The 24,958-nt window shown below is 41.5% G+C and overlaps 2 protein-coding genes and 1 long non-coding RNA gene across 9 annotated transcripts in view; 1 reads left to right on the top strand and 2 right to left on the bottom strand.

The window, feature by feature from the left end:
• DRC1 (dynein regulatory complex subunit 1) overlaps nt 1-13,953 on the bottom strand; it is a 47,544-nt gene extending 33,591 nt beyond the window's left edge. For 3 of the 6 annotated variants that reach the window (XR_008289618.1, XM_053201126.1, XM_053201123.1), the window contains exon 1: nt 6,961-7,920. Coding sequence is in view for 4 of the 6 variants with exons in the window: in XM_053201126.1 (XP_053057101.1) it covers nt 6,961-7,112 (152 nt within the window). In the remaining 2 variants the exon portion in view is untranslated. Of the gene's footprint in view, nt 1-6,960; nt 7,921-10,634 lie in introns of those variants that run through there. The other 3 variants (XM_053201124.1, XM_027033376.2, XM_053201127.1) reach the window with 2 other exon arrangements.
• A 6-nt stretch (nt 13,954-13,959) lies between these two features.
• Nucleotides 13,960-16,706, top strand: LOC128311290 (uncharacterized). The gene is made up of 2 exons (XR_008289620.1): nt 13,960-14,911; nt 14,994-16,706. It is a non-coding gene; the product is annotated as an uncharacterized LOC128311290 (long non-coding RNA).
• Nucleotides 16,007-24,958, bottom strand: part of SELENOI (selenoprotein I) — a 41,587-nt gene continuing 32,635 nt past the window's right edge. The window contains exons 7-10 of one of the 2 annotated variants that reach the window (XM_015064121.3): nt 24,879-24,927; nt 23,350-23,530; nt 20,928-21,110; nt 16,007-18,289 (exon numbers count right to left, since the gene is read on the bottom strand). In XM_015064121.3, the coding sequence (XP_014919607.2) occupies nt 18,191-18,289; nt 20,928-21,110; nt 23,350-23,530; nt 24,879-24,927 (512 nt within the window). In that variant the 3' untranslated portion in view covers nt 16,007-18,190. The remainder of the gene's footprint in view (nt 18,290-20,927; nt 21,111-23,349; nt 23,531-24,878; nt 24,928-24,958) is intronic. The other variant, XM_027033371.2, reaches the window with a different exon arrangement.

Below are 24,958 nucleotides of genomic sequence, written 5' to 3' on the forward strand. Positions count from 1 at the left end.
GACAATAAATTATATACATATAAAATAAAAAGAATTAAAAAAATGCTCAACCAACTGAGTCATCCAGGCGACTCTTAAATTTTTTCCCTAATACTGACTTCCATTTCCACTCCCTTGTTCAAAGTTCAGCACAGCTCTACATAGTGTTACATCATTTTTGAAATCTGGAGTTGAGCTACCACCACCCCCCAACTCCAAATCGAACCAAAAACTCATTTTCTTTCTTGTCATTTCATTCACTTCCCTGTTCTTATTGAACCTACTCTTTGCCATTACTAAGAAAACTAACTGTTCCATTTTACTCAGGTCTTCAGACGTGGCAGGTTAATGGCTTTCCCATTATCAGACAAAATGCACTCATTCTCTTGACTTTCTACTTAAACCACCAATTAATTACCAACTCTATTTAAAAAGCCTTCCAACAACTTCCTGAAGCAAAGACCAGTGCTCCAGAAAGAAAAATAACTATGCTACCAACTCTTATTACCTAGTTTTAACGTGAATCCCATTGCTTCCTTTTACTTATCATTTTTAACTTTCCTAGCACTGCACTGTCCAACATGGTAACCACTGTCCAATATGGTAGCCGGCTGATCCAAACCGAAATATGCTGTGAGTATAAAATACAAACTACATGGATTTTGGAGACTTTGAATGAAAAACAAACAAACAAAAAAAGCAAACTATCTCAATATGCTTTATACTGATCACATGTTAAAACAATATTTTTATATAGAAGATTAAATAAACAAATTACAAAATTTCATTGCACCTCTTTTGTTCACTTTAATGGGGCTACTAGAAAAATTTTTTGTTTTGTGTTTTGAGAAATTTACTTATAAGCTTGGTTCAGCATAAAATTTTAATTACATATGTGGCTCATATTGTATGCCTTTTTTAAAAAGTTTATTTATTTATTTTGAGAGAGAGAACAAGTGGGGTAGGAGTGAGAAAGAAGGGAGAGAGAAAATCCCAAGCAGGCTCTGCACCACCAGCACAGAGCCCCATGCGGGGCTCGAACTCACGAACCATGAGATCATGACCTGAGCTGCGAGCCGGTTGCTCAACCAACTGAGCCACCCAGGCGCCCCTCATGTTGTATTTCTATTGTTTGATGCTGACCTAGCATATTCCAAAGGAGTTGTCCCAGGCTTCTCTCTCCTCGGGTTTGAGTGGAATCCCTCTTTCGGGAAACTGCTTCCTCACTGCTGCCATACATGTGGTCTCAATGGAGCTGCCATCTTCTTGAATATCCCACCTCCTGACCAATCAAAGTCCCTTCTCAGGAGTAAAAAAATTGGAACTTCATTGATTGTTTGGCTGGGTTGGAAATCATTGCTACTTCAAAAACCTGAAGTCGCCCTGTTTCTTAATCCTTTCTTTGCATGTGACAGTTGTTTCCACTCTGGAAACTTGTAGGCTCCTTCTCTTGGTTCTCAGTGCTCTTGAAGCCACTGCCTCGGCCCCTCCAGCCACCTTAGTAGTCTTTACATTTTAGCAAGCTCCTTTAGCCTGAGTGATCGATTAATTAAACCTTTCTTTGTGTATCTATAGATTATGCATTGCACTGTTTCCTAGAAAGACTCTGGACCAAACCCTCTCACACAACCTTCCCCCACCCCTCCACCCCAGGCACCACCTCTGACCTCTCACTGCCATGATAACGTCTCGCTGGCACTATTGCATCTGCTCACAATGAAGAAGTGTTAGGGACCACTGTGTTCTCCTTTTACTGATTCACTGCGCTAAAGTTACTCTAAAAATCTTTGGGCCAGGCAGAAACCTGACGTGGTTTTTGAACTAGAGTCTGCCCTCTCCCCAGGTGGCCAGCCCTCTGAATAAAGCTCATATTCTTTTCCAGTCAAAACTTGTCTCTTGAGTATTGGCTTTTCAAGCTACAGGCAGCTGAAACTTGGGTTTTCTTGGTAACACTGAACTTTCTCGATGGTGTGCCTGTGCGCGGGTCTACTTTCATCCATTGGCTGCACATGCTCAGTCAGGTGTTCCCCACCAGCTGGAAAACTCATAAACTTCAGTTCTAATAAATTGTCTCAAATACTTTCAGCGATAATTTCCTCCCCTCTGTTTGCTCTGCCCTTTCTTTAAGGATCCAGAAAGGAGATACTAGGGGCACCTGGGTGGCTCAGTTGGTTAAGTGTTCGATTTTGGCTCAGGTCATGATCTCATGGCTCGGTTCTCGAGTTTGAACCACTCATCAGGCTCTCTGCTGTCAGCGCAGAGCCCCCTTTGGATCCTCTGGCCCTTCTCTCTCTGCCTCTCCCCCACTCACACTTTCTCTCCCTTTCGCTCAAAAATAAACATTTAAAGAATAGAAAGCAATACTAGATCTCCTGGACTAGTCCTCTAATTTTCAAAAATCTTTTTTCTACTGGTTTCTCTTTTTGCTCTATCTTCTATGTGATTCCACGACCTTTACTACCCAACCCTTCTAGAGTTTTCCATTTCTATCACATTTTTCAATTTCTAAGAGCTCTATTTTGTTCTTTCAACAGCATCCCATTCTTGTTCCATGGTTGCAATATCATTTCTTTTTTCTCCTTGGATCATCTTAATGATAGGCTGTTGCATCAGTATTGACTGCCCTTTCTTCCTACATAGTCTCAAGTTCCTCTAAGTTGCTTTTTCTGTGTGTTCATTTTGGTGTCTACCTTTCATGGTAAAGACTTTCCTCAGACATCTAGAAATCATTGGCTACCTTATCCCCATAAGACTGAAAAGCTGAACGAAAGCTCTGAATGCAAGGGTGTAGCTTAACAGTGAACTTCAGTGCAGGACAATCTACTTGGATGGCCTGGTGTGCAAATCTGGCTTTCAGTGCCTTTAAATCCTTCCTTGCAGGCTGGTCAGGTTCTACAGAGAGATGTCAATCTCCTGCCTGCGAGGTGAAGCTCCAACTGCCCAAATTTCCGGAATGGGCAGAAGGAAAGCAAGGTCTCATCTCCAGTGTGCACATGGTCACAGAACCCCCTTGCTTTTTTTTTTTAATTCTTTTTTATTTGAGAGAAAGAGAGTGGGTGTGTGTGAGGAGAGGGGGGCAGAAGAGAGAGAGAGAGAGAGAGAGAGAGAGAGAGAGAATCTTAAGTAGGCTCTATGCTCGGCCAGACACAGAGCTCGATCCCATGACTCTGGTATCATGACCTGAGCCAAAATCAAGAGTCAGACGCTCAGCCGACTGAGCCACCCAGGTGCCTCCGTTTGCTTTGAGGACAATGCTCTTGCCTCTTCTCTGTCCAGCATGCCCCAAACCACAGATCCTCCATTTTACTTCCTCCAGACTCCCAGTCTTTTGTGCAAGGTGGGAAAAAGGTTCTTGACACCCAACTATTAACTTTCCAAACCTTATTTTAGCCCCCTTCTTCTCCTCTTCTTCCATATGAAGGTGATGCTTCCGATCTCCTGGCCTTTTGCAGACTTACTGCAGAGTAAATCAAGGGGGCGCTCAGCTTTCCTCACTACCAGTTTATATTTCCATATTCTTGAATCTGCTAAGCCATCTACCATCTGTCCTTACGCTTCTCAGCTCCCGAAGTGTTGTTGCTATTGAGTCCTTCTGTTTTGCTTGATTTCGTGGGTTTATGTCTTTTTTATTTAATCCCTTTAAATGTCACGCTAATGGAGTTTTGATAGAGATCCAAGATAAATGTATGTGTTCCATCTGTCAGTTTTACTCCAGAATCACATCTCCCAGGAATTTCAAATTTCAACTGAGACGGTAGAGATTGGGATTTTCAGGAGCTTTAGCCTATTAATTCTGTTATTTTTATATGACATTTGATTCTGTTAACAGCTTCTTCCCAAAAGCTCCACCTCCGTGGCATATCAAGACCCAAGCAACTAGGGCAGTGGGCACCAGAGGCAGTCAAGGAGCCTCTAAATAATTTAAAACAATACAAGGGACTAAAAGTCCGCTTTTTATTACCAACGTGTGCCAGGAACAAAACAAGATCAGTGATGAAAACACTCTTTTCTGAAAAATCTTTTGTTGCACTAAGTTCTAAACAATGTCTGCAGTTACTGTTGACTTTTAATAATATATGTGTAGGCTTCGATATAGCACCTTTCTATCTGTTATCCTTTAAACTAACAAGGAAGTTAATTCACAGAACATGGAGAAGGAGAATAGAGTTGGCCTGTGACAGCCATGCACGTAGCCGAGTTAGCTCAGTTCTGCCATTTATGTACCATCATGTCTCTACATCTTGCGGAATTCTTTTGAAAACACTTGTGGAAACTTTTCTTCGTGTTCTTTTCTTCCTCCCCCTCTCCGCCGCCAAAAAAAAAATACATTAACATAATTAAAAGGTGTTGATCCATTGCTATTTTCTTATTTCGTATTGCGAATTTTACTTTTATTTGTAGAATTATTTTGCTGGCCTGTTTATATTCATAGTTCAGTCAAAGAAAACGTTCACTGTCTGCTTTTCTTTCCAGGCTATTATTATTAGCTGTGTTATAAAAATTACCGGCTCCAGGTGTTAAATTAGGTGCACATCACTTATTTCCCACGAGCACCAACTGGCCCCTCTGTGTCATCCTTATAAAATGGAGACAGCCCTTTGCCAGAGTTTCCTTTTCTATCCATTTCTAAATGCAGACCTTTCCTAGGGCGTGGCCTGAGCTCTCTTCTCATCTCTTTTTATCCTCTTTTCCAGTGTAATTTAATCCATTCCCATGGTTTTAAATACAATCATAATGCTGACTCTTTTAACTGACATCCCTAATCCAGAATCCTCTTCTGAGTTTAAGACCCACGTCCAACTGTCTAATGGATCGCTAGGTTTTAATGCCTTCCCCAAATCCAGCTTAACTTAATATGTCCAAAGCCAAACTCTTGATTTCCAAATCCTGCCTCACTTTCCCCATCACTGTCTTCATTATCTCAATGAAAGGCACTACCATCTACTTAGCTGTTCAAGCCATTCTTGTTTTTTCCCCGATCTCTGACCAGCATATCCAAAATCAGTTAAATCCAAGAAATTTAAGCTCTAAAATATGTCTTGAGTAACATCCGCTTTCTCTCCAAACCCACTGCCACTAACTAGTCCAGACCAGCCATCCCTCACCTGGACCAATGCAACTGCTTCCCAACTGGTCTCCTTACTTGCACTTCTGGCTTCTCCAACTACTCCTTCAAAGAGCAACCAGAGTGACCTTAACATACTTAGAAATTTGAGAAATTCCCACATTAGTCCTTGACCTGTAAGAGTTATCATGGCAGGGAAGGACAAATGGACACCTCTACAACTGCACCTGAGTACATAAAAACAATCAAAAACCAGAAGGCGGGGGGGCGGGGGGGTATGGTGGGTGTTAGTGTCACCCTTAGGGATCTCAAGGATGCGGGAGGGGTGGTCCCTATCAAGTCTCCATTTAAGTCATGGGCCTGGCCACTGCGAAAGCTGGATGGCTCTGAGAAAATGATTGTCATTACTGCAAGTTCACCCAAGTAGCAGCCCTGATTGCTGCTGCCACACAAGTGTGGTATCTTTGCTAGAGCAGATTAGAGTGGCCTTAGGTACATACAAGGTGGCCGCTGATCGGGCCAAATGTATTATTTTCTACCTCAGTCGGGAAAAAGGATCAGGAAGTTCACATTTACATGGAATAGATAATAATGTATACTCATATAATCCTCACATTCACAGGGTCATGTTAATTCTAATCGCTGTCAAAATATAGTCTGAATAGATCAGGACCATCTAGATATCCCACAAAACATCACACGGATCCAATACATTCAGACTGGCAGGTGAGTCAAATATGACCCACCTGTTTTTGTAGGGCTCACAAGCAAAGAATGCATTTTACACTTTTTAATGGTTAAAGAAAAAGATCAGATGAATAGGCAGAGCACAAAGGATGTGTAGGGCAATGAAACTATTCTGTATGACATTATAATGGTAGATACTTGTCACTCCGTCTTTGTCCAAATCCACAGAACACCAAGAGTGAATTATAATGTAAACTATGAACACCGGGTAATGATGACGTGTCAATGCAGGTTCATCATTTGTAACAAAGGTACCACTCTGGTGGGGGATGTTGATAGTGGGACAGGCTGTGCGTGTGTGGAGGCAGAAGGTATATGGGAAATTCCTGTGCTTTCCATTCAATTTTGCTGTGAGCCTAAAACTTCTCTTAAAAAGTGAAGCTTACTAACGTAGAAAAGCAAGATCAAAATACTAAGAATGTTTTGTGACACATGAACATTACACGACATTCAAATTTCAGTGTCCATAAATAAAGTTTTGTTGGAACACAGCCACACCACTCTGGGCCCCTTGTGTCCAATGGCCAGCAGACAAGAAGTCACCATGGTAGGGTAGCTGACCCCGAGCAGCAGGACAAGGTATAAGTGCTGTTAGGCAGTGAAGGTGTTCAGGAATTCAGAAGATTATGCAGGTGCCTCTTGGCACCCCCTTATGACAGCCCGCTGTGTCTGTGAACGGACAGGTGCAACAACCCTAGCCTGAGAAGGTCATGATTATCAGTCTCAGACCCTTCAGGAACGAGGGAACGAGGTTGTGTGTCACACAACCAGATAAGCCCCTGGGACCAGCAGAAGTGACAGCTGAGGTCCACTCCAGAAATGCATGTGGAAGGCAGGCAGGTTGGGATGGAAGGAGGAAAGAAAGACCTCTGAGGGCAGGTCACGGACGGCATGTGTCTTCAGTGTATTGCTCACAGTGCATGGCATAGCAGCGTCTCAATAAAAGTGCTGAAGGGACTATTATTTCCGTCTTTGACTTTACAGGTGTATTGAATGTCTTAATATCCCGTACTTTGCTTGAACGCTCTGGAAGAAACTTTTCCTATCTCATCGAGAAACACGTCCCGCTCACACGTGGGGCCCGCCGGCCCCTCCCCGCAGGACCTCCCGCCCCAGGAAGGCGCCCGCCTCGTCCCCGCCCTGCGGACCCGCCCGGACCCCCGGCTCACCGCCTCCGGGCTTCCAGGCGCGCCGCGATGCGGAGACGCCGGGCCTGGATCCGCTCCCGAGGGTTGTCGGAGTGTATGGACGGCCCGAGAATCGGGGTGGAGGAGTGTTCCTCCTCCTTCTCCAGGGCCCCCAAGGGCCCAGGCGGATTCATGGCAGGTGCCTCCCGCCGCAGGCAGCTGCCTAAGGAACACCGCGAGACCACCGCCCGGTTGCCAGCAACAAGCCGTTGCCAGGGTGCAGTCACCTGACCCGCAGCTGGAGTGCGCGCGCAGGCCTCCTCAGGCTCCGCCTACCGGCATCCAGAACGTGGTGCCAGTTGGTGGTTTTTATCCTGGAGATAATACGCCCGAGGCTCCACCTTGGAGAGGTGAAAATTACATCACTCAGCCCTGTACAAATAGCGCCTAGCATAACACCTAATGTGTAGTAAGTGCTCAACCAGTGTTTGCTGAATGACAGGTACACAGATGTATCTGTATGCTCACTGCAGTTATTATATTAAAAAAACTGGCATGACCCCAAAGTCCATCCATCAGTAAGGGAACTGATCCAGCTTTCATTGGGTAGAAGCCAATGCAGCCACCAAGAATGGGGCTGACCTAGAAAGGCATAAAGCTATATTACATGAGGGAGAGATGCAGCCCAGTATATGGAATGTGATCGAAATTTTACTTGAAATATATATAGTACCGACACGAGAAAAATGAACACAAAGCAGGGCCAATATCAAGTTACTGCCTGTGTTCTCTTCTAGGATCTTTATGGTTTCAGTTCTCGCATTTAGGTCTTTAGTCCAGTTTGAATTTATGTTTGTGTGTGGTGCAAGAAAGTGGTCCAGTTACCTTCTTTTGCGTGTTGCTGTCCAGTTTTCCAACATCATTTGTTGAAGAGACTTCTTTTTCCCATTGAGTATTCTTTACTGCTTTGTAGAAGATTAATTGACCATCTAGTTCTGGGTCAACCATCTAGTTTTCTGGGTTTTCTATTCTGTTCCATTGATTTCCATGCCAGTACCATAGTGTTTTGATGACTACAGCTCTGTAATAGAACTTCAAGTCCAGAATCGTGATGCCTCCAGCTTTGCTTTTCTTTTTCAAGGTTGCTTTGGCTACTCGGGGCCTTTTGTGGTTCCATACAAATTTTAGGATTGCTTGTTCTCGCTCTGTGAAAAATGCTGTTGGTATTCTGATAGGGATTGCATTAAACGCGTAGATTGCTTTGGGTAGTATAGACATTTTAACAATCTTTGTTCTTCCTATCCAGGAGCATGGAATGTCTTTCTTTGTGTTATAGTTTTCAGAGTATAGGTCTTTCTCCTCTTTGGTTTATGTCTAGGTAACTTATTGGTTTTGGTGCAACTGTAAATGGGATTGATTCCTCAATTTTTCTTTCTGCTGCTTCATTATTGGTATACAGAAATGCAACAGATTTCTATACATTGATTTTGTATCCTATGTGTCGTATGCAAGTGTTGAATCACTGTATTGTACATCTGAAACTAATATTACACTGTATGTTAACCAGCTGGAATTTGTTCATAGCAGCATTTTCTACAATAGTCAAATTATGGAAACAGCCCAAGTGTCCATCAACTGATGAATGGAAAAAGAAGATGTGGTATATATACAATGGAGTATTACTCAGCCATAAAAGTAATGAAACCTTGCCACTTGCAACGATATGGATAGAGTATTATGTTAAGCAAAATAAGTCAGAAAGACAAATATCATATGATTTCTCTCATATGTGGAATTTAAGAAACAAAACAAACAAGCAAAGTGGGGTGGGGGGGCAAACCAAGAAGTAGACTCTTAACTATATAGAGAACAAATAGATGGTTACCAGAGGGAAGGTGGGGGGAGGGGGTGGTTAATAGGTGATGGGGATTAAGGAGTGTACTTGTTGTAATGATCACCGGGCATTATATGCAAGTTTTGAATCACTGTATCGTACACTGCATGTTAACTAATTGGAATTCAAATAAATACATGGGGGGGGGGGGAGAAAGAATTAAAATGTATATTTGCCCAAATATACAGTGCTTTCATAAAGCTTTCGATTTGACAAGAAAAGAAAAAGAACACAAAGTAGTGGGTATCTCGGGGGGTCTGGGTCTATAGGTGGTTTTAACTTTCTATTCTAAACAAAAAGTTTACCGAGGCACCTGGGTGGCTTAGTTGGTTGAACCTCCAACTCTTAGTTTTGGCTAAGGTCATGGTCTCACGGGTTTGGAAGTTTGAGCCCCACACCCCTCTCTGCACTGACAGTGTGGAGCCTGCTCGGGATCTCTCTCCCCCTCCCTCTCTGCCCCTTCCCTGCTTACTCTGTCTCTCTTGAAATAAACTCAAAAAAAAATTTTTTTTAATTAAAAAAAGTTTACAAATAACAAATCACTTTTGACATAATAAAACAGTTGTGTTGTTCTCTTTAAAGGGTCGTAACAGGAGATCCTGAAGAGACTGCAGCAGGCCAATGTCACGGGTGAGAGGGATGTGGGGGAGGGTTGTAGGTGATGTCTGCCGTGATGACTCACAAGCATCCAGAGTCTGGTCCGCCTTGGTAGGCACTACTGCAAAAGCAGAGCTGATTTGAGAATGGACTTACACTAATGAGCTCATGAAAGAAAAAAAGGATACCCTAATTCGAGCAGGACACTGCAATTGACATACAAAGCTTGTTTACTTATGGCTTGAGACCAGCATATGTCTGTGGCCGATCTACAAATGGAATCCAACTATAACTGGCAAGTTTCTTGATGCTGTGCGATTGGCTGTAAGGAACTCAAGGGCCCACGGTGGGTATAACTTGCCACAAAGACTAGGTAGGTCAAGTCCTTTCACCCCCATCCCTGGGTAAGTTTGGGGTAATACATGCAAACCCTTCTGGCTATATGGGCTTCCTTTGCCAGGCTACAGGCTGGCCGTCTACCTTCAACGTACAGTCTTTTTCCAGACTAGATTTTAGTATACCAAGTCCAGTCACATACTTAATTCCACATCCATAAAATTACACCAGATCGCCTTAATTGGGGTTTGGGGATTCATCAGACATTTACATAATTTCTTGGCTTATTCTTGTCTCCCAATTTGTGTGAATTTTACTACGATTCTCAGCAGGCAATCTCACTTTATTCATTTCAGGTTATTTTTGGAACTGCCTCACCATCATCATGTACTGACAACAAAAGGTACAAAGGATGGCACAGAGAAGGAAAGAAGGGAAGTCATGAGTAGGTGATCAGGCTTAGGGAAAAGTTCAGAGGCAAAAAAAAAACAGAGAACTAGATGTTAGTAGAAACTGAGCACCTACCTCAGACCACCCACCCACTGTGCCAAATACCTCCGTGCATCATTCACAGCACATGTGCGTGATCACAGTAATGTTACTAATCCCATTTTACAAGCGAAGAATTGGAGGCTTAGAAAAAATAAGTAACTTGCCCTGGGCCAAAGCTCGCCAAGCTGAACATGACTAAGAAACAGTCATGGCATTAAAAGTTTGGGAGGTCTTGAGAAACTTTCAGAATGAAAGCAAAAAGACAAGTGGAAGGAGCAGATACCAAGTTCTCCTCAAGGAAATTTGGGAGCAAGGAAAAAAGATGCAAAGTAGGAAGAAAAAGCAAAGACGCTTTGGAGGTGCAGGGTCTAAGCCTGGACGGACCCAAGCTGCTTACCTGGTGCGTGCCTGCTATGTGTTAGGTACCCGCTAGGTTTTCGAGATTTGCGGACAGAAGGGCAGGAGGAACTGCTGGGGCGACTGAGAGGCTGGGTGGCGCAGGGGATTAAAAGCACACCGCTGGAGAGGCAGCCCCGGGGCAAAATACGGGGCATCTTCCCCTCACCTTCTTCAAAGCCTGTTAGAGACAAAAACTTTAAATGCCTGCTGCCAGAGCTGGGAACCACTTCCGATGTAAAAGATAGGAAATATTCTCAGAAGCAATGTTAGAAAATAGGGGTTTTTAAAATAAAAGCTTGTGATTTATAAGCTGAACTAAACTTTGGGTGTACTAAGTGTATGTCATTAGATTCTTGTGGAATTAGCCTGGGAAATTAACACCATACATTTTTCTGTGAGAAAATGTGTTTAAGACAACCACCTTCCCAACTAATTGAAGTGTGACCCAGTTATTATCATACACTGCCCAGCACCCAGTTCTGGGGCAGTCAAGAGCAGGACACTACAAACAGCTGTTACTGCCACCTGCCTGGTACTCGGCTTCCTGAAACAAGTCACAGGGTTGTAGAACACCCAGGAGCAAGCAGGCGGATCACTCTTTAAACACACAAAACAAAAAACCTTGCACTATGCTGCTCTAAAGTAATCAGTGATTCTGAGACAGCATTCTTCTCAGAGCACCCTCCCCTCTTGCATCTACCAAGGAAAAATAAAGAAGACAATCTGAAAACAGTTAAAAGGATTTAAAAATTATTTACTCTTTACTTTTATTACAATAAATATTTATCAATAATAGAATGAAACAATTTTAAATTAAAACCTACTGCATTACTTTTGGGGTTCACAGCAGCAGAAATAAACATAAATCCAGTTCAGAAGGCAAGGCTTCCAGAATCCACTGGCAAGAAAACAGTCAGGTCTTGATTATCGGGGCCAGCAACGGGGAACAGTAACACCAACGATGCAAAAGTAACAGTGATAGGATCTATTTGTGGACCAAACTGTCTACGACTTCACAACACTGCAGATAAGGAACTTTTAAGCAAGTTGTGAAGCCCCATTTCTGCAAGAGCTAGATCTCTTCCCCCCTCGAGCTCTTGAGCACAACAACTGCTCCCAGAGCTGCCTTCTGGCCAGGGATGGGCCCCACCACCATTCAGAGCCAGAAGACTCAAACCTGATGGAAGCAGCCGTCTTCTTCAAAAACTGTCTTTCTGGCTCACAATCCCTGGTGGAAGGGAAACAGAAAGAGATGTATTTCACAAGGGCCTTCCGCGGGGATTGAGATGAACTGCAAGTAGGAACGACTGTGGCTCTAGAGGAGGAAGAGGCTTCGGAGTTAGGGGCTACGTGCCGATCAGGTCAACAGGAAGAGACAATCTAACGAGGGTGTACCATTTTGCAGATAATCAAGAGCACACTGCATGTATATATGAATATATCATACATAGATATGCAGAAACCCTATGTGTACATATTAAATACGTATATATACACACACCACACATAACCAGATAAATGCTACATTATTTACCACGAACACAGCAAGTTCTAGACAGACCCGTTATGAATATGCTCCATTCAACTATCTGAAAGAGGAAATGAAAGACTTTGTGTTCCCCTTTATCTCACTGACACACTCTGCTTGTGGCACACACGTTCCAGTGGCGTAAGTGGTGTTGCTAATAGGTACCGGAGAAGGCACGGAGCTGTCCTTGTTCCAGAATACCACACGCAGCAAACTGCAACGGGTCTGAGCCACACAAGGTACTAACTGATTCGGCAGGATGCCTGCCACCTGTCCTTAGTCACAGGGCACGAAGCCTTACTCAGAAAAGTAGCCATTTCTTTTCCTACAGGTGGCTACAAACTTAACCTGTTTTGTCCTACGGGAGGGGAAGGGGACGAGGTAGGGGTCAGGGAGTCTGCACCTGGGCAGTAATTCACTGCTTCCCCACTACCCAGAGGAAATGCTACTTTCATAAAACAACTAAAATTTGGAGTGCAACACTGAAGTCTGCTTTCTTGGCACGTTTTGGAACGAGCATGTCATTACATGTAGCTGGGTCTTTGTCTCCTGAAAGCTGACTCATTTCGTTTAAGTTATCTAAACAACAAAACCTACAATGTTAATACTGTGGGCAGTTTCAATCAGCAGTTGTTAAAGTCTGATGCTGAATGATACCAGTATTTCACACAGATGTAAAATGCAACATTCACAGATCTTGTGAAATGAACATTCCTCCGGTACCGAGTTAGTAATATCAAGTACTAACTAAACGTGTTCCACTTAAGGTCAAGAACTTACTCCTTGGAATTAAAAAGTGCTCGTCAAGAATATAAGACTCTTGGGCTCATGGCGAGTTGTGTATGTTTTAATAAAAAAACAAAATCAATTCCAAATTTTAATGGTTACCCATAGAAACTGCTCAAGAGAAGACTTTAGCCAAAGAGCCATAAAGCATCCCCAGCATTTAGCCAATCCTGGTATCTTTAATACTGACTTTAAGTTCCATGTAGCATTAGGTACTCTATGGCAATGATCCAATTCACAAGCTTTAAAAACAGCACCACTTTGGTTTAGCCTACCTTTCTACAAACAATTCTGTGAAGAGTAAGACAATGTGAATGGACCACACAATCCTTCTGTTAGGTCCACATGGACTTTCCTATAGAGATAAGCCCTCGTTAAGATATTCTAAAATCAGTCCATGTGCCACTTTCCAATTCTGGGATCCCGGCCTTTCTGACCGAATGCAACACAGTCTCCTCACTCTGGCCACCTGTGAGAAGGCTACAGATGGCAGAACATTTTCTGCTTCCCTAAATATTAGCTCATTTAAGATCTCTCTGTCTTAAGAGCAGGTCCCCGCTTAAAAACAAACCAGAAAAATCCGCTAGATTACTATCTCTCGCATATTTGTTTATTGAAGAGCAAAGCGTAGTACTAGCATGTGGGTTAGAAAGTAAGGTTACATTTATTTTGCACTGTGGAAGCCCTGCAACGAATCAGCCAGCAGATTCCACTCCCATGGCTTCACGTGAGGAAGAAGGTACGTGTCGCCACTCTCTCTGGAAAAGCTCGACAACCAGGATTTACCAGAAACCCTAGTGTAACTGCCTGCCAATGCCAGTCATCTGGGCCACTGTCAAAGACGGAAAGTAAACTACGCAAGTCACATGGGTCACAAAATTAATAAAAGAAAAATCAGAAATTTACTTAAGCTTCCTAAAACATAGAGAGCATCACACTTTCAAGTTTCACGGTGATTAGTTTAACACCATTTGCCTGTTAAAACTGTCACTTAAAATATACATGTCACTTAAAATATACATGTCAAAGTGCTTCAAATGCAGCATACTAATTAAAATTCCTCTTGGAAGGTTTCAGTACCGGCAGCTAATTTAGGAAGGTTATTCACCCACAGGGTGTTCAAGAAAGGGCATGCTGCCTTACAAAGACACTTGAGAAGAAAAAGAAAATTCTAACTGGACTTCACAAATCTCCCAGAGTGCTCAACCAAGTCCAGAACTGCTAAAGGCCACTCTGAACATAGGAATCAATGCAACCAAAGATTTCTGTATTTATTTTTGGCCTTTCTGGGGACCCACAGCCAAAAGTTCTAGCCCATCGGCTTCATTCTATTGCCTCCAGCGCATTCCCAGTCCTAGACCAGCAAAGAGATCTAAGGTAATCAAGGAGATTGGAATGTGGCAATATCTAGGCGCTACAGAGCAAGTTGGCGCCTCTGTCCTCGGTGGTGGCAAGTTCAAAGGAAGCCCAGAAGAAGAATGAAAGGAAGAGTCACACACAGGCTTCTAGTTAGAATAGAAAGGGGAAATGGAGCCTTTGACTCAAACACCTTCAGTTTACCTTTTTATTTTCCACAGGTGATAGAATCAAAGTCTACTTTGGCAAGCAAGGTACATTCCAAAGGTTTTTCAACGGACTACGAAATAAATTCTTGGAAAACTGAGCATTTAGGAAACTTCCAAATTCACATTTGAATTTGAAATTAGTGGCGGAATGACGATTTAAATTGAAATGTGAGAAGTTTAAATTCTGTATTGCACTAGGATCACTGGGCACTAAGGTGACCCCTTTTTCTCCTTAAAGTGGACCCGATGCCTGCTTTTTCTCTTGCATGTTCCCCCAGAGCCCAGACTCCGGGTCATGATCAATACTCTTTTGGTACCTACTTAGAATGTGGGCAACCCGAGACGTACACTCCTCTTCCCAAAACCTCTACTAAAATAAGTGACATGTTGGTAGTAGTACAAGTAGTACAAGTACTTGTACAAGTACAAGTAGTACAAGTAGTACAAGTACAAGTTGTACAAGTACAAGTAGTACAAGTTTAGCTGATTAGCTAAACTAATCAGCACGGAGCTTTTTTAAAATTAGAATTAAGAGCATTTTAAGCATGGTGCGATTCAAATGCCAAGGACGATTTTGCTGTTTGTGTATTACCCGGTTGTGTGCATCGGTTGTGTGCGAATGGAGGAGCGCTGCCGTAACCTGTGACAATTTTAAACTGTGCGATGCACTGACAGTCACGAATGTTAGTAAAGGACTGGGAAAGACGGCAATAACATACTCTAGTCAGGTGAAGATTTTTCTATCCCATGCTCCCCTCAAATGTGGGGGAATTAATTTCTGTCCAGCACCAAAGGGCAGGTTTCATACCATAACCTGACAAGAAACTTCTCACAGGTCTGGGTAACTCTGGTCAGCAGAGACACAAAGGAAACCTCCGGCCTGGCTAAGGCACTCTACTCTGAAATGGACAGAAAACATGCATGTGTGGCCAACCACGCCATTGCTCCCCTAAAGGCAGCTCAGCGTATGCTGGGAGAAAGGCTGGGGTGGTCCACTCACCCCCAAAGTATCATGCAGAAGCCTGAAAGATCTTGTATATTTATACTTTGGAAATGCGGTGGTAATTGGCATGACACAAATGCTCAGAGCTATTTGTAATGAAGTCCTGCTTCAGCTGCTGTATCACTACGTAACAAATGGGGCTTTCGAGATGCACTTCAAGATGGCAGATGAAACCAAGAAAACGTCAGCAGTATACTAACGATGCACAAGTCCACAGTATTCTGAAACACTCAGTTTCACTTTTATCTTGCTGACGGCCACCTTTCTTTCATCTAACGGTGCCAATGAAACTATGGCATAATTCTTTACCGCTGTAGGGAAATACACAGTACAGGCACAAATAATTTCAAATAAACTTAATGCAGCAGAAAGAGAACAGAACACACTTTGAGGTAAAACAGCCCCAGAAGTACAGGACACGACCCCATGCCAGAAAGGGTGTGTGTGTGTGTGTGTGTATAACTATATTGTACAAGGTGAAGAAAGCCTGTGGTCCAAATTTGTCATTTAATAAATATTTATCAGTTCTTTCCTTATATAATACAGATTACTCTCATTCTGTGTACAAGGTCAACAAAATAGTAAAATGATTAGCTCAGAAACCTTTGAATGAAGCTTTGTTCCCGGCCCAAAATAACACTTGATCCAGTTCAATTTTGCAGATGACAAAGAACAAGGTATACAAAAAATAGAGTTACCGTTACTTAATTCATTCATTCTCTGACCTCCATGATGGCAAGTTACTAACAAACATGGAATCACTACCCACATTTTCCTGCATCAATTTCTCACCTATTTTCAGTCTCAGAAAAAGTCACCAGATATACCTCAACCTTTACGAGCCGTTTTTAAAAATGAGTACAGAACCATGAGTTAGCTCCTTGACTCCTCATTTCTAATACACTGGATGACAATGATTAGAATTTACAAATTTAAAAACTGAAATATCAATTATAGTTATTTTTACAAAGCAGCAGACTGAAATTTAAAAAGGAATACATTATAATTGAATTTAACTATGGTCACATTCATAGATAAATAATGGTAAAAAATTTAATTACATATCAACACAGTGGTGCCAGTTTTATCCAAGTGCAATCCATCCAAAAAAAAAAAGGGTTTAAGATACACTCTTCATTCAAGCACAAACTTCATTCAGTGGAAAATAAAGGAAAATCAGCAAGTAAATATCACCACCACCAAACTACACGGAGACAAAGTCAAAAAGAAAGTCATGAGAAGGTGTCATGTAAAAAACAACCACATTGAAGTCAAAGGGATTTTTACCTCTGTCAGTAAACGTCAAAAATTATTCCAAGTCATTTTAAAGAGAGTAGATACTAAGTAAGGCATATATCTCCAAAGTTTTCTTCAACTGGGGAAGTGGAAAAGTGGGCAAGTTGGGGAAGAAAGAATGTCTACTTCCTTATCCTGTATGAAATAAAAACACAGCACTCTCTCCTCCACAAAAAAAGAGACAGGACGATCGAACGGAAGAACAAATTGAATCAGGAAACTAATTTCAGAGTGAGGTTCATAGCAGTAATTCATAGGGAGGTTCGTGAGATTCCTAACTCCAAGGTAAATTTCTCTTATAAGGAAGTTTATCTGTGTTCCTTACGAGTAATTATCACAGGACTGGGACTGTCACATGCATTCATATAATCATAGTTCGCAGGCACCAAATCTCACCAACTTGCCGCTGAGGGGGAAAACACCACATTTAAACGATGAACCATGTTAATGTGTGAGCTACAATTATGATCCATTCTCTACTAAGTCTCAGTAGAATATTTCTCTTTAAAAGAAAATTAAACCGGGGGCGCCCGGGTGGTACAGTCGGTTAAGCGTCTGACTCTTGATCTCAGCTCAGGTCATGATCTTGGCAGTTCGTGAGTTCGAGCCCCACATCAGGCTCTGTGCTGATTGCGTGGAGCCTGCTTGGGATTCTGTCTCTCCTTCTCTCTGCCCCTCCTCCGCTTGTGCTCTCTTTCTCTCTCTCTCTCCAACTAGGTAAATAAACTTAAAAAAAATTTTTTTTAATTAAATTAAATTAAACCATTTGTCAAGATCTGTTCCCAAGAAAGAGAGCCAGAATACTAGAGAATCTAAATATATATATTAGCTCTCTTAGCACATGAGGACAAAAGGCATTTCCATGGGAAGGAGAAATGAGTATTTGGCAACTGTATATTGTTCTGTAATCATTTGGCATCTCCGGCTAACAGTAACTTCCTCTTATCTTTTCCCTGTATTAGATTTGGGCTATTGATAACTTCCATAGCGAAAGACCTACCACTGAAACAGTATCAAATATGAAAACATCTTGTGGTTTTCTTAATGTTATCAGTGTTCCTAAACCAATCTGGGGGCTCTAAAAATAAAAACAAAGCATCTTTAACTCTGTACGAACCAAAACATCATGGACTCATGAAGCTAACATCACTAGAAACATTTTGCTGGTCTAAAGTACATTATGCCTAACCAAAATGCCACACAGTTTTGTAAAAAGTAAGTTGGGAATTAGTAGGTCCAAAATTTCGTAAATTCAGATCATTTGTCCAAGTACTATACACACTGAGTTCCCGTGTCTGTTAAGCAGATCAGTTTAGTTCAATGGTGATGGATGAAATATTTACAAGCATCTTATTTACAGTACTTCCTTCTGTAGATTACAGGCCAATACTCTTTTCTTCCGTTCCTAGTCAATCCGAGTTTGGTTTCCTCAATGAGAAGGGATAAATCTGAAAATGGTTGCTCAGCTGCTTTACCTATATAGAAAACCAGAACATGAGACGGTGACAAGTACATTCCTAATTATTTTTAAAAAGCACACAAAATTCACCCACTGGAGACAACAATTTACCGACTGTAACAGCAAAACTCAGCAGAAATAACGAAGAGGCTTTTGTGGACTAGGATAGCTACAGAGCTAGAGGGCCATAGAATTCTACAGAATACTAGAACTACCCTGGGAGAGTTAGGACTTAACATGGGTCTGCCTAACTCCCAAATCTAGAATTTCTTCCAGGGCCCTCCAGACCACCCAGATTCACACCCAAATCTACTGGGTTAGTTGACACAATAATATCTAGTAGGTCAAATATTTACATATATAGACTCTCTATTCAACTGCTTACAGCATTTCTAGATAATCATTCCTAATCCTGATGAACAGTAGAAAAGCAGATCTCCACATTTTAGGTTAGGGTATCCCTAGTGGGCAGGCATGACCCTGGTTATGTGTCAGTTACCAAAGTTCTAGTTCTGTTGCTGTCATTTGTATTTCTAGTTCAAATGAATGTTCTGTGTAGCTTGCAAGTTTCACCTTCTGGTCAGAAGTTGCAAAACGTGGCAAGAGAGCACAAAGACCGACAAAACAGATATTCCTAGAATTTTTTTCAATTACTTTGATTTATTTTCCAGATTTTTAACACTGAAAATATACTGCCTTTGTAATTTAACGAAAAAGGTTTTTTGGGTTGGTTTGGTATATGTACGGTTTCCGAAAGATATGCTTCTGAAGGGTTGTAAAAAAATTAGAACAAGTATAAAAGACATTTACAACTATATTCTACTTCATGCATGTGAAATATAAAAGCCTAAGAGTGTTGACATAAAATCAAGCATTTATGTTAAGTATGCATAAATAAAAACATAAATGATTACGTCCTCATGTCACAATCCATAGTTATCGTGGATTTTTTTCATCTACTTTGTTCTAACAAATGTAGGCTGCTTTGGGGAGAACACTAAGGGAAGAAACCTAAATTTAGCAACATATACAAGGTAAAAGGCATGACAGGTGTGCTCATATAAAAATTTTTTTTTTAATGTTTATTTTGAAGGAGAGACAGAGCGTTGAGTGGGGGAGGGGCAGAGAGAGAGAGAGACACACACACACACACACACACACACACACACACACAGAATCCCAAGCAGGCTCCAGGCTCTGAGCTGTCAGCACAGAGCCTGACACAGGGCTCAAACTCACGAACCACAAGATCGTGACCTGAGCTGAAGTTGGACATGTAGCCAACCAAGCCACCCAGGTGCCCCTAGGTGCGCTCATTTTAAAATATTATGACAGAAGACATGTGTCTCAAACTGAGTCACGGTGGAGTTCCTTTCAAAACAAGCATACCAAATAAAAGCAGTATTTTAAGAGCCATAAAAACATGAATACCCTTTTACATAACCTCATTGCTATGAAATTATCCTCAGAAAATAAAATAAAGAAAAATATATTACTCCAGATTGTTATTGTTGTTCTTGTTGTTGTTATTCCAACCTTATTTGTAACGGTGAAAATCTGGAAACAACCTAGATGATTAAAATAACTGGATCATAATTAAGTAAACTGGGTAATTATTAAGTAATCTCCTTGCTGGAATACTGTACAATTAAAAACCATAATTATAAGACCATGCTAAAATACATAATTAGAAAAGAATGTTAAAGTGTGAGGAAAAAAAATAAATTGCATGGCTCTGATTTTCATTTTATTATATCTACCTCAGTCCATTTGCCCTGAAACTAGTCTCTTTTTAGAAGAGAATATTAAGGTTTGCAAAATACTTCTTAAATCCATTCTCTTCTATAATTCTCCTGATAAAAAGTCCCCTAAAGCTAAAGAAGCAAGTATAGAGGGGCACCTGGGGGGGCTCACTCGGTTGCAAATCCGATTTTTGACTTCAGCTCAGGTCATGATCTCACTGTCTGTGAGTTCGAGCTCCATGTCAGGATTAGGATTCTCTCTCTCTCTCCTTCGCTCTGCCCCTTCCCTGTTCACACTCTCTGTCTCTCTCTCTCTCAAAATAAATAAATAGGGGCGCCTGGGTGGCTCAGTCGGTTAAGCGTCTGACTTCGGCTCAGGTCATGATCTCATGGTTTACGAGTTCGAGCCCCACATCGGGCTCTGTGCTGACAGTGCAGAGCCTAGAACCTGCTTTGGATTCTGTGTCTCCCTCTCTCCTTGCCCCTCCCCATTTGTGCTCTGTCTCTGTCTCTCTCTGTCTCTCAAAATTAAATAAATGTTAAAAATAAATAAAAATTTTTTAAAAGTATAGAAATAGATAATCAACAAATGGGATTACTTGGTCTCATATAACTAAAAGCACACAAGAGCTTACAATTCCATTCACCAAGAAAACAGTTCACATTTGTACCTAAAAACAAGAACTCCTCATAATAACTATTGAGTTTTAAAGTTATTTGTAGTTACTGTAACATACTCATCAGAGAAACAATATCTGATATTATGTACCTGGATATTATCCAGTATTTATAGGGACTATCCCAATTCTTCCAGCTACTTTCATAAGCAACTTTCTTTTGAAATTTTTCCTTCGCCACTTATCTACTACTTACAAGAACCAAATAGAACCAATTTTGCTCTAGATGACTCACCACTCGTACTCCATAATGGATGTGGGCCAGAGTGAAAACAGCTGTTAAGGTATACAGGAGAATGCTCTCAACGTAAGAGGCTACTCCTAAGTTTACCACCAGGACAACCAAGAAAAGAGGAACCAGCAACCAATTCAAAGTTGGGCACCGAGTACTGCTCATTTGACAAACAATCAGCTGACACTTGAAGTTAGGGAAAAGGAAAAAAAAAAAAAAAGAATGAAAATTTAATTAGCAAAGCACTTCATTTTCTTAAAATATAATTTATTGTCAAATTGGCTTCCATGCAACACTCAGTGCTCATCCCAACAGGTGCCCTCCTCGATGCCCATCACCCACTTTCCCCTCTACCCCACCCCCCATCAACCCTCAGTTTGTTCTCTGTATTTAAGAGTCTCTTATGGTTTGCCTCCTTCCCTCTCTGTTTGTAACTATTTCTTCCCCCTTTTCCTTCCCCCATGGTCTTCTGCTAAGTTTCTCAGGATCCACATATGAGTGAAAACATATGGTATCTGTCTTTCTCTGCCTGACTTATTTCGCTTAGCATAATACCCTCCAGGTTCCATCCACATTGCTGCAAATGGCATGATTTCATTCTTTCTCACTGCCAAGTAGTATTCCACTGTATATATAAACCACATCTTCTTTATCCATTCATCAGTTGAAGGACATTTAGGCTCTTTTCATAATTTGGCTATTGTTGAAAGTGCTGCTATAAACATTGGGATACAAGTGCCCCTATGCATCAGCACTCCTGTATCCCTTGGGTAAATTCCTAGCAGTGCTATTGCTGGGTCGTAGGGTTGATCTATTTTTAATCTTTTGAGGCACCTCCACACCGTTTTCCAGAGCGGCTGCACCAGTTTGCATTCCCACCAGCAGTGCCAGAGGGTTCCCGTTTCTCCACATCCTCGCCAGCATCTATAGTCTCCCGATTTGTTCATTTTGGCCACTCTGACTGGCGTGAGGTGGTATCTGAGTGTGGTTTTGATTTGTATTTCCCTGATGAGAAGTGACGTTGAGCATCATTTCATGTGTCTGTTGGCCACCTGGATGTCGTCTTTGGAAAAGTGTCTATTCATGTCTTCTGCGCATTTCTTCACTGGATTATTTGTTTTTCGGGTGTGAAGTTTGGTGAGTTCTTTATAGATTTTGGATACTAGCCCTTTATCTGCTATGTCATTTAGCAAAGCACTTCAAAACAAGTCACTCCAACATTTAAAAGCATTCCAGTACTTGAGCCAACACACTTACACAACATTATTAAGTTCAGAAGTTCTCAACTGCTCAGAAGCCCAACGGAACCCCTGTCCCACCTCCAAACCCGTGGACTCCCCGAGTGTCAGGCAAGGCTGGAAAATAATTCAGTGAGGATGCTATAGAAGGCATTCTTCCGCTAGGTAACAGTTTGGATAAAAGGAATTTCTCCCGATTTTAAGATGGTGTGACAACAGAAAAGAACTTTCAAAATAGCCTTGTATAGCTCCATACACCTAAGTTTCTTTATAGTGACGAAGAGATGCTATCTCCAATTCAGTCATATTGTCATATTAACACCTCAAAACCTCTCTGGCTTCTTTACTTCCAATACCTTACTCAAATCTACTTTTATGCCTTCAGAGATAATTTTTTAATACAAGGTATTAATATTTTCAGATCTTCAAACCCTGCGAAATCAGTAGGACCGGTGATAATGAACACATATTTACACACATGGAAACATAAGCTCAGTGGCTAGCTTTTAAAGTAAAAACTTATTAAGGACCTGACCGGAGCTAGAGCACATGCTCCCGGGTTGTCAGGACTATTAAGGTCTTTTCTCAACTGTGCCCGATCTCTCCTGGCTGCTGTCTTGCTGGGCCATGGCAGAGAAAGGGCTTTTGAAAAATATGTTGTATTTATTACAAAGTTTTTACACCTGTTCTTAATTTTAAAATCAGCTGATTTAAAAATGTGTGTGTGTGTGTGTGTGTGTTTTCTCAAAAACCCTTTTTAGTTTCCCTAATCATTAGATCTGCAGCCATCTGGAAAAGGAAAAAATAATTTTTAGCATGTTCTGTGTTTGAGTTTATTACTCTTTAAAGTTTCTACCGTAAAATATCTTTAAATTAAAATCTGTTTATTTTTAATTCGGAAGATTTCTCCAATTATCACATTTTGTCATATATTCCTTAGATAGGACTTAAATGAAAAAAAACCTGGGGCGCCTGAGTCACTCAGCTTAAGCATCTGGCTCCTGGCTTAGGCTCAGATCATGATCTCACCGTTAGTGAGATCGAGCCTTACGCTGGGCTCAGCGCTGACAGCCAGGAGACTGCTTGGGATTCTCTCTCTCTCCCTCTCTCTCTCTCTGCCCCTCCCTTGCATGTGCTCTCACTCAAAATAATAAACATTAAAAAAAAAGAAAAAGAAAAAACCTTACTGTGATGTTGGCAAACGCTGTTCCAACCATAAAGTAGAATAGTCTAGGATGTATCTCTAAAATATCTGAAGGTGACTGAAGGATCCATGCTGTAGACAAAATGAAGAGCAAACATGGAGAAAAAAAGGGAACCATAGCTTCATAGACTGAATTGTGTTTCAAGGTGTTATTTTTATAGCTTCTGAAAAAAAAAAATCAAGTAATACAAAGAGCATTATTACAATATAAAAATCATTCCGTATTTGTAACTTTTGTAGTTTTGAAACTTTTTTCACACTTATCCTCTTAATTTACACTCACAAGAATCCCACAGCATACACAGAACCAACATTACTAAACCCCATTCTACAGACAGGTTAAGTGACAACGTGAGAATTCAAATTTATATAACTTCCTACCAAGTGGCAGGGCCAGGACTAGAATGGAAGTGTTCTGACCCCGGGGCCTCCAGAACGTAAAGATAAATAAAACCTGATCTTTTGTTTTACAAGGCTTATGCTCTAGGAGGGGAAATAAAATGAACACAAAACAGCACTAGCAAGTACCTGGCTGTGTTATTATGATACCAAGTGACAGAGAATCTAAGAGCGGACGACTCACTGTCTCTGGCCACACACTCCCATACATGTTTGCTCATCTGAACAAAGCCCCAAATTCTCCTCTTGGTTCTGTCACTGACAACATGATTCTGGACAAGATCTTGCCTGATGAGGACCTCATCCTTAGAAGAAGAGGAAATGTCTCAATCTCTAAGGCCTTCAGAGCTTTAAATGTTATGGTTTCTATGAATGGCTGCCAGCTGCCATCGACAGGGAAGATTCATAGAGTGTGGCTTGACAGAGAGGATTCTGCAAGACAGATCTGAGAACTGAAGGATGAAGTGGGAAGTACAAGTGTTTCACGTAAAGGAGACAGCACTAGAGGGAGGTGGGGGCCAAATTACCAAGGAGAGAAAACAGCAAAGTACTTTCAGGGCCCGTAAGAAAATTCAGCGTGGCCGAGCAAAGGTGAAGTGCAGATCAGAGAAAGGAAACTCTGCCCAGGCAACTCCCACAGTATCCCCGGCCCCACTCCTCGGGGCGGGAATTTTTATATAGTGCGACTTGGAAGTCAGCATAGACCCGGGGTTTGGTCCTAAACTACACAAACTCAGAAATTTAATTTTATGATCACGCTGACTAAACTTACACAGAATCAATTCATAAAAACTTACCATCAATTTCTAAAAAGGACATAAACCTGTCACTATTCAACGGGAACACACTCCTTCCCAATTCACTCACAAAAAATGACAAATTAGAAGACTTGTCTGGTGAACCAAAAACTGTAACAAAAGAACTAGTAGTTTGTGCTGTGGTTGAAATGACCACACAGCCACCATAGATACCCTAAATGGTCCTAAACTCATCCCAGATTCAAAACACAGCTTTTATGACCTTCTCAAAATGTCCAGATTCCAAAAGCAAAACAGATCCTAAAATTCATCTAACAACTGTCACACTTCTTGCCCAAATAAATAAGGTACTTACCTGAAAAAGTTCAATAAACTCATCGGAAGAGTCACACATAATGCACAGCCTAAAAGGGAGAATATTTAAATTACTGTGAA

Source organism: Acinonyx jubatus, chromosome A3, assembly GCF_027475565.1.
Source record: "Acinonyx jubatus isolate Ajub_Pintada_27869175 chromosome A3, VMU_Ajub_asm_v1.0, whole genome shotgun sequence".
Taxonomy (NCBI): domain Eukaryota; kingdom Metazoa; phylum Chordata; class Mammalia; order Carnivora; family Felidae; genus Acinonyx; species Acinonyx jubatus.